The following is a 14651-nucleotide window of genomic DNA, read 5'->3' as shown; positions in this document are numbered from 1 at the left end:
TAAAAAGATTTCTTTTACCTAAAATTGAAAGGAATACAGAGGTGAAAGTGATTGTTAAACAGGCAACACACTCAAAAACCAAATGATGAAGGGACCAAAAAAAAAAAAAGTATGTATGGTGGTTTTCCATATGACAGATCCTGAAGACGCTCTATAAATATGGAATCACCAGTGTCAGAGCTGAAAGGGACCTTAAAGATTATTCTCACACTCTCCCAACCAGATTTTAAGTGGAAAAACTTGATTAGCTGAAAGGCTTAAAATGTTTCAGCTTTTTGCTTTGGTGTGAAGGGTCCTGTGCTGCATAAAATTAAAAGCGCATTTGGCCAAATGTGTTACATTCAGCAAACAAACAGGACAGGCAAGGCAAGAAAACAAGGTTGTATAATTAAGTTGCAGCCCCATGTACTTCCTATAGCAGCAAGAATGACTGAAACATCTTTTCCCATTATCATTACGAGGCCTGTGGATTATTTTCAGACTTGACTCTGGTGCCACATATTTTGATCGTATCTGAAATACAAATCTACAAAATTCACATTTTCTATAAAATAATAGTTTAGAGCAGGGGTCCCCAACCGTGGCCTGTTAGGAACCAGGCCGCAGAGCAGGAGGCGAGTGGTAGGCGAGCGCTCCCATTGCTGGCATTACTGCCTGAGCTCTGCCACGTATCAGATCAGAAGCGGCGTTAGATTCTCATGAGTGTGACCCCTGTTGTGAACTGTGCATGTGAGGGATCTAAGTTGTACACTCCCTGTGAGAATATAATGCCTGATGATCTGTGACTATCTCCTATTACCCCAAGATGGTACTGTTTAGTTGCAAGAAAACAAGCTCAGGGCTCCCAGTGATTCTACATTATAGTGAGTTATGTAATTATTTAATAATATATAATATATAATGTAATAATAATAGAAACAAAGTGCACAATAAATGTAAAGTGCTTCAATCATCCTGAAACCACCCCCTGACACTCAGTCTGTGGTTTTGTCTTCCACAAAACTGGTCCCTGGTGCCAAAAAGATTGGGGACCATTGGTTTAGAGTATGTAAGGGGTAGTAATGAGACAAGAAAACAAAACACTTTAAAATCTACATCTTTAATATATCAAGTAGCAAGGAACAATATTTTATTTGTGATGACTACTTAAATAATATTTACAATGATTTTATGGGCACATATATCGACACTTGTACATTATTTTTAAAAAGGAGAGTCATATATATGATTAAAACAATGTATTGAAACATAATAGCGAGCCAAATACATCTTGGGCCATAATTTTACCACTTCTAAATTCTTATTTTCAAAAAATAATAAAGATAATTTAACTCACTACCATGTACTAAAATGTCCTAGTCAACTTGTTATAGCATAGTAAAACTAAGCTGCCACCACAGTAACTTACACTCAGGGATTTTAAAAGGCAACAAATATTTAAAAAACCTAAAAGACAATCTTTTCTTTTGGAATTTTATTTTTTTAGAATACAAAAGAAGAAAACAAAGAGTTTCATTTTTCTGCTTGCTGAAAGTATTTGGGTAAACTTAGCTTTAAGATGGGTCTTCTTTCAAAGATTTTAATCAACTTCATTTTGCTTGGTTTTGAAGTGATTTATCTTAGATTTCCTTTTGAAATATTTCTTCCAAATTTTCTAACCAAGCTTGGATTTACTTTACAGATGTTTCTTTTATGTTCTAGTGAAGAAATAAAAAGATGCATAAATATGGCATAAATATCATTCAAAAAGTTTTCATCATTCAACTTATAAAAATCATAACCATAGAAAGAAAAATTTACTCTTGAAATTCATAGTTGTTAGTTAACATAATTTAAAATACTACAACAACAACAAAGAGACATTAATACCTTTGGTTTTTAAAAGCTGTTCAAATTCATATTGCAAACTGAAGTTTCAGTGAGTGTGTGTACATACACAGACATCAGGTGAAGTCATTGAATTAATTACTATGTTCACTTTCTTTCTTTCTGACTAATGAAAGACCATTTCTACAAGCATTTCTTTCTTTCTTTGCTGTATCACCATTTTTTTCTCATTCCTTGGATTATTTCCCCAGGGATTTAAACATCCATACTTTTTCTTTTTCTTTTTTTTTTTTTTTTTTTTTGAGACGGAGTCTCACTCTGTTGCCGGGGCTGGAGTGCAGTGGCCAGATCTCAGCTCACTGCAAGCTCCGTCTCCCGGGTTCACGCCATTCTCCTGCCTCAGCCTCCCAAGTAGCTGGGACTACAGGCGCCCGCCACCTCGCCCGGCTAGTTTTTTGTATTTTTTTAGTAGAGACGGGGTTTCACAGTGTTAACCAGGATGTTCTCGATCTCCTGACCTCGTGATCCGCCCGTCTCGGCCTCCCAAAGTGCTGGGATTACAGGCTTGAGCCACCGCGCCCGGCCCATACTTTTTCAATTTAAAATTATCATTTGCATCTAGTATTTCCTAAAGGGCTGATCTTAATCCTGTAGTTCTTCCCTACTGCCACCTCTCAAGTATGTTCTATTTATGCCCATTCTTCTGGTTCTTCATTAGCTTTCACCATCATTTTCTACTCAACAAAGTGTTGTTACAACAAGGTGCCATTGACTATTTTCAGGATCAGTTTAATTGCTTATTCACTTTCTTGGCTACATTAGGTTTGAGTTTTAGATGGACATATTTGCTTAACACTATTTCTTATTTCTCTAATTGCTCAGTTAACAGGAGTTGCCTTTTTCCCTACTGATGGTCGTATGTTTTTTTATTTGTACATTGGTACATTGTTAGTTAGAAAACTTGGCTTAATACATTCTAAGGAAGGCAGTCTCAATTCTCACTTTTTTCTGCTGTGCATTTGGGCATTTTCACTTGAACATTATAATGTATATAAAATATCTTTCCTTACAAACGAATACCTCTTTGGCAAGCACTGTGGTTTAGTATCATCTCCCACTTTTTTTTTCCCCGTAGTTGATATTTTTATTCACATCTCTTTATACATGAAATATTTGATGCATTTGTATCTTCAGATAATAAGCATATTAGAAAAACCCAATTTCTATGATTTGAGAATTTTTATAAATTTATTATTTGGCTGTAGAATTATGATTCTTGAAGAACTTTTTCAGAAGATCAATGGGGCAGTACACATCTACCTAACTACAGATACACATTTTTAAGCATTATTAAGTACAACATGTCAAACCAAATAATCAAGGTAAATTTTATACTTTACTACCTTACTATCTGATGTTTCAATTTGCTGTCTGATGTTTCAATTTCCATTGAACTTAAGGTAAACACTGGCTACTACAGGAAGCAAGCATTTACCAATACAGGTTGACAAAGTTACTGAGGAATTTTATATTACTCTAATCAAAGGACATTGACAGAAAAAAGTAACAATAGCTTTCATGTTATTCTTAGAAACATTGTATCATGAGACACCTTTAAATTGCATCTGCTATAATTATAAGTTCCTATAGAGAACAATCAAACTATGTCTTACTGCTCTCTGTATTCATCACAAGACATGGTAAATGCCTAGTAAATAAATAGTTTCTGAATGAAGTCTTAGGAACTGTAGTATCAGAGAGACAGAAGTCTAGATGTTGGGGCCTGGAAACTGGCTGGCATGATATACCACTAGTTTAACTGAAGTGGTTTTGTTATCATGAACTCATGTCACTCCCACATGTGGTTCATGGAATGTAGTATCTTTCATACTGATGGGAAAGATCCATCAGTATCTTTTCCAACTTGCCAATGGGAGTTACAATATGATTATAACTAGATACAGACTGGAATATGTGTAGTAGTTATGCATTGAGTTAGAGGCCAGATTACTCAAAATAATACGCTAAGAGAAAAATTTAAAGTGGGTATAGTTTATCTGTAAAATATACTTAATTAGTAACATTAAATAATACATTTAGCCAATTACTTCAATTATTATGACGCAGTAGGGATAACTAAAAGGGTGTATAATGTAGAGCTGTAAGATCTGGTTCTTGAGTTTTGGTTCCTCCAATATAGTATCTGTGTGATCTTGGGTAAATGCTTTTTGTGTTTTAAAGTTTCCTTATCTATAACATGTGGATAATCATACTTGTTCTACCATATAGTAAAGGTGATGAATAAAGGGAGATTCTTATGAAAACAAAATTAAAAACGTAAAGTACTAAGTGTGTTACATAGTCATATCATTAAATATCAAATTAAAAGCTGAGACATACCCATTGTTGGTTTGTTTTCTTGTAAGTGCTTATCGCTTGAATTATCTTGTCGAACACGTTTGGCAAATCCAGAATTTATGTCTGCAGTTAACGAAGTGTTTGATGTAGAACTTGAGGGCAAAAGTTTTTAATTTAGTTAAGCATTTTTTTTATCTCTCAAAGTTCTGATACATATTCTACATGCAACAGTGATTAAAGAAATAAAACACAAAAATATTAAGTAGTGAAATCTCACAGAAGTGGAGGTACTAAATACATTTTTGGCCCAGAGAAATTTAGCTGTGTGTGATTTTAAATTGGATATTTAATATATTTATTCAAATTGAATGTTATGATTGTAGGTGTATGTTACAATTCTGTTGCAGAATATTCCAGGGTGCTTTGCTGGCAGATAAGCAAGCACTCAAACACTATTATTCAAAATGTAGAGATCAGTAGCACATAGTCACAAGAGGTAAAAACAAAAAACAAAAAAACAAAAAAAACCCCCAAAAAACCCTAAGCTCATGTTACAAATTTGGACCAAGAACCCTAATCTGAAAGGTATAAACAAGTGAGATTGTTTGAAAAACTTTGTTTTAAAATGAAAGCAGGGTAACAGAATAAAAATCTCTAATTATTGGAATCATGGAAACTGAAATAAAAAGAATGACCTGTTTTCATTTGCTCTAGCTTCAAAAATTTAATCAGTCTTACACTGCTGATGGTTCAAATTTCTTACTCAATTTGAGTTGACATATTACTAAACACCTATTATGGCCTTGTGTTACAGGATATACAAATAAATAAGGCACAAAAATTCCTGTCCTAAAATCTTATAGAATAGACATACAGTGGAGAAGAGAAAAAAATAAGATAAATACATGAAATAATATAAGGTAAAGCAAAAATATAGTGCCAAGGTTTTCATAATACAAGGAGCTATAGATTCTTGAGTGTAGAGTAAGAAAGAATAATGGAAAATTTTGTGGATGCAATGAGTTTGATCTGGGCCCTGAAAAACAGCAATCCTTCCTAGTCCTAAGGTGGATCAATTGTTAATAGGTAGAATTGGGGGTTGGGTGGAAAAAGAACAACCTTCCACACTGATTCAAACAACCTAAGTTGAGGGAAATTCTGACTAATAAAGATACTATATAGTAACCTTATCATCGGGAGGGGGATATCTTCTAAGATTGCCCTGGATGCCTGCAACCGAGGATAGTACCAAACAGGATATATACTACGTATTCTCCTACACATATCTATGATAAAGTTTAAATTATAAATTAGGCACAGTAAGAGATTAACAATAAAATAGAGCAATTATAACAATATATTTAATAAGGTTATGTGAATGTGGTCTCTCTCTCTTAAAATATCTTATTGTACTACAATCGCTTATTTTTGAACTGCAGTTGACCACGGGTAACTGAAACCACAGATAGCAAAACTTGAATAAGGGGTGACTACTTAGTGGAAGTAATGAAAAATATACAGTTTAAGAAGGTAAAATCACAAATTTGTATGCACAAATAATATATCAACTACAGTAGTCCCCACTTCCTAAATGGCGATAAATTACTATGATTATGTTTTGAATATTAAACCTGCTTTTTTGTACATATCAGCTGTCCAAGGCAGAAATTCTTTTTTGATCATTTGGTGATTTTATTTTTTCAAATATAAAGATCAATGTTATTAGTTACTTTTGATAAAACATTGCTTTTTCTTAAATTTATCCCAAAGTTGTCTTTATTATTTCACAGTACGATTATTCACTTTGGCTAGTTCCAGGACCCTACCTTTTACTCATAGCATGTTCTTTCTTGAAAATTAGGCTTTTGAATAAAGCTATTTGATTAGAACTCATATTTCTAGAAATAAAATCTAATGCTAATAAATTGCGTATTTATATAAAAGTAAAATATACCCAAACATTTTTACGATTTAGTTAAATAGTCCATTGATCAAATGTTTAACATTTATGTTGTAGGTCATAAACTACAAAGACTTAAAACTGATATGAGTGCAAATTCAAATTATGTTAAAGACTATGCTGAGAAATCCAAAGACACTTCCAGTTGTATGCAAAATATATTGCCATAACTATAAATAAAGTGAAGAACTAACCTTTTGCTCCCTTATATAGGTAGAATGTTTCTACTCAATTAACATAATATCTCTTATACTATTTTGTCTGAAATAATTTCTAGTTGAAATAATTAGACATCTTTCAAAACAAAATAAAAATGTATGGCAAGTATGAAACTGCTATGGGGTGCTTAAAAGATTGTGGAACAAACAAAAAACCAATTAACCAAATAAATACAAAACAAACAATCCAAAACTCTGATTAATATAATTGAGAAGTAAAAGCTAACATTATGTATGTATTATATTTAAATATTTGATAGGCTAATCAATTTAGTAAAATAGTCTGCTACAGAAATATTACATAAATTGTTAAGATTAAAAATCTAATATTCTCATTTAAAAAAATCTGTTGGGTAGGTTTTGGAATATCCAGTGCTTTCAAACTCTAATGCTATTTTATGCAAAATAAATGAAATACATATATAGAGAGCTTCCCTTTCTTTATTTTTAAAACTGTATTAGAAAAATACAGAACTAAATATGTATATAAAGCTGCTAAATGGAAAATACCACAGTTTATTACTCTGAAGCTCATGTAACTTTAATTGGGGAAAAGGAAGATTAAAAAAAGTAATCATGTACATTTCTAGCATTAATCTCTTTAACCTTAGTTAATGGCAGGATCTAATTACTGGTACCAGAGGGAATGTAATATAACAATTAATAGGCTATAAGAAATCAAGTTACTTTCTTTACATGTCCTTTAATATTATTTCACAATATTAATTGTTCATGTGGAAGCCCTTTAACTTATCTAAAATCACTCCAAATACACAATTCACATATCTGGACATTTCCTGAAAAACCATTTGATTTTATAATAGCTAAGTTCACATTTAAAAATTATTCTTATCTATAAACATTTGTGACATCTAAGTAAACACAACATACTACCAGTGAAGGACAAGAAAACTCACTAAATCTAATTAATGGAACAAATGACAAAACTGACATTATGCAAATTAGTGATAAATGTAGACAAAACAGATGATTGTGGTTAGCTAGGCTCACTCATAAAGTGACTGACTTCTGTATATAAACCAGACTAATTGTACAAATCAAATTTGTACCTTAGCAAATACAAAATTTTAAATGTCGTAGATGAGACATTTAGGAAAAAATCCATAAATTTTAAATTTACACATTCCAAGTCTCTGTCATACTTTGTTTAGGAGGGACAAAGACAGATATTAAATTCACTTATGAGAAGATACTCTGTGTAGCACAAATAAGTAGGCTACTTGTAAATTTGTTTCCTGTTGCTTAAATGATAACAGGCTCCTGGTGGAAAATACATTTAAAAAGAGTCATTTTAAGGTCTTCTATAAACTTTTCTCCCCATAATCACATAGCAAAGAAAAAGAGGTAGAGGAAGTCAGATCCATTTTATATTTATTCAGTATATTTTGTCATTGCATTCAATTTATAGTATATAAAGAATGTATCATGAACTTCTAGTCATATAACTCAGTATATTTATGATTTTTCCTTATCTTTTTTAGTTGTTTTACTACCATATACCTAGGTATGTTTCTCTTTATATTAATCCTGCTTTTGGTTTGCAGTGCTTCTCAAATCCATGGTTTAATGTCTTGTTAGTTTTGAATAAGTATTAGCCATCATCTCAAATATTATTTTTCCCTATTCTTTCTCTCATTCCTTTCTGAGACACAAAATACATACATTCTAGACTTCTAAAAATTGTGTCCCATGTCTCTTTCACTTCTTCACATATTTTTATCATTCTGCACATCAGTTTGGATATTTTCCTACCAGTCTGTTTTTCAGAAAAAATTCCAAAACCTGAACAGATGAATAACAAGTAACAAAATCGAAGTCATAATAAAAAGTCTCCCAGCAAAGAAAAGCTTGGAATTTGATGGCTTCACTGCTGATTTTTACCAAACATTTAAAAAAGAACCAATATCAATCTTACTCAAACTATTCTGAAAAACAGAGGCAGAAGGAATACTTCCAAAATCATTATATGAGGCCATTATTACTCTGATACCAAAACCAGAAAGGGACACATCAAAATAAGAAAACTCCAGGCCAATATCCCTGATGAACACATGCAAAAATCCTTGTCAAAATACTAGCAAACTGATCCAATAACAAACCCAAAAGATCATTCATTGCGGCCAAGTGGGATTTATGCTAGGGATGCAAGATGGTTCAACATAACCATCTTGCAAATTAACCAATGTGATACATCATATCAATAGAATGAAGAGCAAAAACCATATGATCATTTCAGTTGATGCTGAAAAAGCATTTCATAAAATCCAGCATCCCTTTATGATAAAAACTCTAAAAAAACTGGGTATAGAAGGAACATATCTCAACCCAATGAAAGCCATACATGACAGACCCACAGCTAGTACTATTCTGAATGCAGAAAATCTGAAATCCTTTTCTCTAAGTTGTGGAACATGACAAGGATGCCCACTTTCACCAGTATTTATTATTTAACATAGTACTGGAAGTCCTAAGTAGAGCTATCAGACAAGAGAAAGAAAAGAAAGAAAGAACATCCAAATTGGAAAGGAAGAAGTAAAATTATCCTTGTTTGCAGATGACATGATCTTATCATATATTTGGAAAAACCTAGACTCCACCAAAAAACTATGAGAACTGAGAAACAAATTCAGTAGAGTTGCAGAATACAAAATCAATACAGAAAAACCAGTAGCATTTCTATAAACAAACAGTGAAATAATTTGAAAAAAAAGTAATCCCTTTTACAAAAGCTAAAAATAAAATAGGAGTTAACCAAAGAAGTAAAAGATCTCTATAATGAAATATAATGAAAACTATAAAACACTGATGTAAAAAATTAAAGAGGATACAAAAAAATAGAAAGATATTCTATGTTTATGGATTGGAAGAATCAATATTGTTAAAATGTCCATACTACTCACAGTGGTCTACAGAATCAATGCAATCCCTATCAAAATACCAATGACATTCTTCACAGAAATAGAAAAAACAATCCTAAAATTTATATGGAACCACAAAAGACCCAGAATAGCCAAAGCTATCCTGAGCAAAAAGATTAAAACTGGAGGAATCACATTATCTGACTTCAAATTACACGACAGAGCTATAGTAACCAAAACAGCACAAGACTGGCATAAAACCAGACATATAGATCAGTGGAACAGAATAGAGAGCCCCAAAATAAATCCATACATTTACAATAAGCTCATTTTTGACAAAGTTGCCAAGAACATACATTGGGGAAAAGACAATCTCTTCAATAAACAGTGCTGGAAAAACTGTTTATCCACATGCAGAAGAATGAAGCTAGATCCCTATCTCTTGCAATATACAGAAATCAAATCAAAATGGATAAAAACTTAAACCTAAGACCTCAAACTATGAAACTGCTAAAAAAAAAAAAACATTGGGGAAACCCTCTAGGACACTGGACTGGACAAAGATTTCTTGAGTAATACCCCACACAGGCAACCAAAGCAAAAATGGATAAATGGGATCACATCAAGTTAAAAAGCTTCTGTAAAGCAAAGGAAACAATCAATAAAGTGAAGAGACAACTCACAGAATGAGAGAAAATATCTGCAAACCATCTATCTGACAAGGGATTAATAACCATAATATATAAGAAGCTCAAACAACTCTAGGAAAAAAATCTAATAATCTGATTTTTAAAATGGGCAAAAGAATAGACATTTCTCAAAAGAAGACATATAAATGGCAAACAAGCATATGAAAAGGTAACTCAATATCACTGATCATTAGAAAAATGTAAATCGAAACTACAATGAGATATCATCTCACTCCAATTAAATTTTTTTTTTTTTCCCCAAAAGACAGGCAACAACAAACACTGGCTAGGATGTGGAGAAAAGGGAACACTTGTATACTGTTTGTGGGGATGTAAATTAGTACAACTACTATAAAGAAAATTTTGAAGATTCCTCGAAAAACTAAAAATAGTGCCATCATATGATCCAGCAATCCCCCTGCTAGATATATACTAAAATGAAAGGAAATCAGTATATTGAAAAGATATAAACATTACCATGTTTATTGCAACACTATGCACAATAGCCAAGATTTGGAAGCAACCTAAGTGCCAATTAACAGATGAATAGACAAAGAAAATATGGTACGTATACACAATGGAGTACCATTCAGCCATGAAACAAGAATGAGATCCTGTCATTTGCAACAACGTGGATAGAACTGACGGTAATTATGTTAAGTGAAATAAGCCAGGTACAGAAAGACAAAACTTGGCATGTTCTCACTTATTTTGGGAAGCTAAAAATTAAACAAATTGAACTCATGGAGACAGAAAGTAGAATGGTTACCAGAGGCTGGGAAGGGTTTTTGGGAGATTGGTGAGGATGGTTAATGGGGGGATGCTTAATCTAAATATAATGAATAAGATGTAGTATTTGATAGCACAACAGGGTAACTACAGTCAACAATAATGTACTGTACATTTAAAAAATAATTAAGAGTATGATTAGATTGTTTATAACACAAAGGATAAATGGATGGATACTCCATTTACACTGATGTGGTTATTACATATTGTATGCTTGTATCAAAATATCCCATGCACCCCATAATATATACACCTACTACGTACTCACAAAATTAAAAATAAAAAACAAATCTTTCAGTTCACTAATACTCTCTTCTGCTGTACCTAATCTGCTGAATTGATTTATTGAGTTCTTTATCTCAGTAAATTCTATATTTTCAGTTCTAGAATATCCATTTGATTAATTTTAATAGAATCTGGTTCTTTGGGAAAGTATTTGAAACCAATACAGTTAAAATTTTTGAATTCTTATCTGATAATCCCAATATCTGCCTCATGTATGAATCACTGCTCCTATGATGCTTTTTTCTCTTAATTTTTAGTCATTTGGTTCTGTTTCCTGGCATACTTTGTAATTTTTGTTTAAGTGCCAAACACTGATATATACAAAAAAAAAACTATAGAGGCTCCAGATGGTATATTCTTCCAGAGATAATTTAATTTTCCTGTGGCAAGGAGAGCAAAGATAAATCACCTTGATCCAATCAAGAATTGAGTTGGTCTAAGGTCTGTTTCAGACTTTCAAGAACTGGCCTATTTCTGGGTTGCCCTACTCCTAGTGAACTACCCTTCAGGGATCTCAAATAAAATCCTGATGTGTTTAACAGGGCCTTTTCTTCATGGTGATCCCTGAACTCCAATTTTTCTATGAAAGCCTCATAAGAACATCAACACTCTGCTTAACACCTTAGCCTCTTAGCAGCTACTTTCAGCTTGGTGTCTTAGCCTCTCATTCCACAAAGTTGAGTACTTGGGGAATACCTTGAGGACAAAAACTGTACAGAATAATTTTGATTTCCTAGCTCAGTAAGACAGCTAATAGCTCTAAGTTTCCATTTTCTGTTTGGCCTCTATGTCTTATGCCAAAAAGTGGCAAATGCTAAATAAAAAAGAGGCAGAGAAAGTCTGGCTGTCTATAGCATATTTCCCTTTGCTCTGGGATCTTAGGCTCTCAATCCTGGCTACAATGGTTGTTCTCCATTGCCTTCAAGCAGCTGTTGGTTCTATTTTATGCACTTTTTACAACTGTTCTTGATGGGTGGGGTGGTCTGATACAAGCTATACTGTCTTAGGCAGAAATAAAAGTCTCTTCACTCATTGTATTTTAATCATATATCATAATCCATTAAAATAACATAATTCTATGATGGAAGAAATTTGGTAATGTTTAAAAAGGATAATGAAATAAGTACAAATAACCAAATAAGTAAAAATTGTCACCCCAGAAAAGTTAAAATTAAGTATTTTTGACAGCTAGAAAACTTTTCAATTTATTTTTAAAACTCTGAAATAGGAAATATTTTATATATATATAAAGTGAAATACTTGAGTTTTTCAAGATCTCCCTTTGATAATATTAATCCAGTACCCCATTCAGAGCAACTTATCCTAAGTATGCTTAAACATGAATTGAGAGTCTAATTACAAAAAATAAAAAAGCAATAGAAAATAACATATAAATATTAACTTATATAACTATAGAACCAAACCAGTTTATGTTTAATCATACCTTGTTAATTTCCGTTTCCTTTTGGCAGCAGTAGTCATTGCCATGTAGGATGGCACCATGCTTGGTATAGGCATAGAATGCTTAGTTGAGAATGAAGAAGGGTCAAGCCTGTATATTAAATAGTGACAAATAAAAAATAATAATTTTGATTTAAACTATGAAGAGAAAAGGAAGTAAATGTGTCCATAATTAGAAAACCATTTGGTATTAATATAGAAAGAAAAACATTCTGCTGTACTATAAAGATTCCCTTGCTAGCCCTGGGGTATTCTTTTCTCTTTATAACATAGGTAAAGTTGCTATCGAGAGATTTCTGCATTCCCAATGGCATAGAAGAGTGAAGGTATTTTTCTTTCCATATTTAGATTGGGTATGATTATGCAGATAAAGTGAGAAGGATATGTTTGCTTGGATGACACACATTCAACCATACTTTAGGGGTATGACCATTTCAGAGTAAGTTGAGGTTTGCTAAACATCAATAGAAAGTGTGGAATTTCCTTCAGTGAAAATATTAATGAATAATAAACATGATAATTCTCCAAGAATAGCTTGTATAATCCAACTTCAGAGTAAGAAGAACAAACTAAACATATCTTAAGGTCTTTCCTAGACTAATGAGGGTCAACTGACTTAAGATATCAAATTTAAGACTTTAAAATATTTTGTTGGTGAATTAATATTCAGAGAGAAAGACAATTAAAATTTAATGAAAGTAAAACAGATTGTTTTATAATCAAAATGGCACACTTGGTTTATGAAATAAACCTCAACTAATAGTTGAAAGTCTATTTTTAAAAAAAAAGAATTGGCAAATATTATTTTTTTGTACCGTTGTAAAACGTCTTTGTTATCATTTGGTAGTGATTCTTGTTCGGGTAATTTACACTTCAAGCTCTTGATGTCTTCACATATAGTAAATGTAGAGTCCAAGTCCTCCTGTCCACATTCTTTTCTTCTGTTATGAGGGATAGCTACTTCACACATTTTCTGAGAATTATCACCGTTTATATTTGAGCTGATAGCCCGAAAACTTGTAGTAAACGATGATGGTTTTATTAAGGTTACTGTAGATGGATTTTGAAAAGTTTTTCTACAGTCTTCTGGTGTATACACAATAGGCTGAAGTTCTTTGCTAAGAGAATCATTGAGCTGTACACTTTGAGATGGTGGAGACTTTAGAGTATGCTGTCCTTTCAAGGGAGATGGCATTAGTTTTCTCCGAGTTCTTTTTTGTGTGGGAGTCTTAACCAGATTAGATCCACTTGAAGACGAGCCTATTCAAAGAAATTAAAGACACTTAATAATGTTTCCTAGTTTTTTAATTTTTTTAATAACCCCATTACTTTTAAAATGAACAAACCCGAATAATAAGGTATTTTTATGCCAATTGATAAAAATCTGAAAAATGTAAGTTGGAAAGGAAAATATAACGGTTTACTGCTAAAAACTTTAAATAAAGATAAACTCATTATAAGGAAATTCTATAACAGTAAATGAATACATTGCTAATATCAATATTAATTTTTAGGTATAGCTTTCTTGAGATATTGGGTAATTAGGAAACAAATTACCAATCAATTCCACGAAAATTCACAATTTCTAGCTTTCATGTTTGATTTGGGTTTAAGATGAAAACAGTATTAAACTTTTATAGGCACAGAGGTTAACAATTGTTCCATTGTAAAATATTACCAGTTTATTACTTTTGTTTTGTCTTGTTTTTTAGATTTGCGGGTACATGTGTAGGTTTGTTATATGAGTATACTTGGTGATGCTAGGGTTTGGGTGTCAGTGGCCAGTTTATTACTAATTGAGTGGAAGTCTAGTTTAAATGAACAAGAATGGCAATAACCAGTAAAATTCTGTGTGAATGAAAGCATTGTTTCTGTTACAGTGTCAGGTATACACAGTTGACCCTCGGTAGCTGCAGATTCTGTATCTGTGGATTCAACTAACCAGAGACTGAAAATATTCACAAAACAAACAAACAGATAAACAAAAACAATAAACAATAAAAAAATATACAGTATAACAACCATTTAATGGCATTTGTATTGTATTAGGCATTATAAGTAATCTAGAGATGATTTAAAGTACACAGAAGGATAAGTGTAGGTTATATACTATGCCATTTTATGTAAGGGACTTGGGTATCCATGAATTTTGGTATTTGGGAGGGTTCCTGGAATCAACTTGCCT

At 32.3% G+C, this 14651-nt stretch overlaps 1 protein-coding gene across 2 annotated transcripts in view; it reads right to left on the bottom strand.

Annotated features, from left to right (window-relative positions):
• Positions 1-1080: 1080 nt before the first annotated feature.
• Positions 1081-14651, bottom strand: part of KIF18A (kinesin family member 18A) — an 85597-nt gene continuing 72026 nt past the window's right edge. For both annotated transcript variants that reach the window (XM_033208102.1, XM_033208103.1), the window contains exons 14-17: positions 13282-13726; positions 12450-12557; positions 4228-4337; positions 1081-1697 (exon numbers count right to left, since the gene is read on the bottom strand). In XM_033208102.1, the coding sequence (XP_033063993.1) occupies positions 1615-1697; positions 4228-4337; positions 12450-12557; positions 13282-13726 (746 nt within the window). In that variant the 3' untranslated portion in view covers positions 1081-1614. The remainder of the gene's footprint in view (positions 1698-4227; positions 4338-12449; positions 12558-13281; positions 13727-14651) is intronic.

This window comes from Trachypithecus francoisi, unplaced genomic scaffold, assembly GCF_009764315.1.
Source record: "Trachypithecus francoisi isolate TF-2019V2 unplaced genomic scaffold, Tfra_2.0 Lachesis_group8, whole genome shotgun sequence".
In the NCBI taxonomy this organism is placed as follows: Eukaryota; Metazoa; Chordata; class Mammalia; order Primates; family Cercopithecidae; genus Trachypithecus; species Trachypithecus francoisi.
The sequence above is the reverse complement of the archived record's forward strand: the minus strand, read 5'-3'. Positions and strand labels throughout refer to the sequence as shown.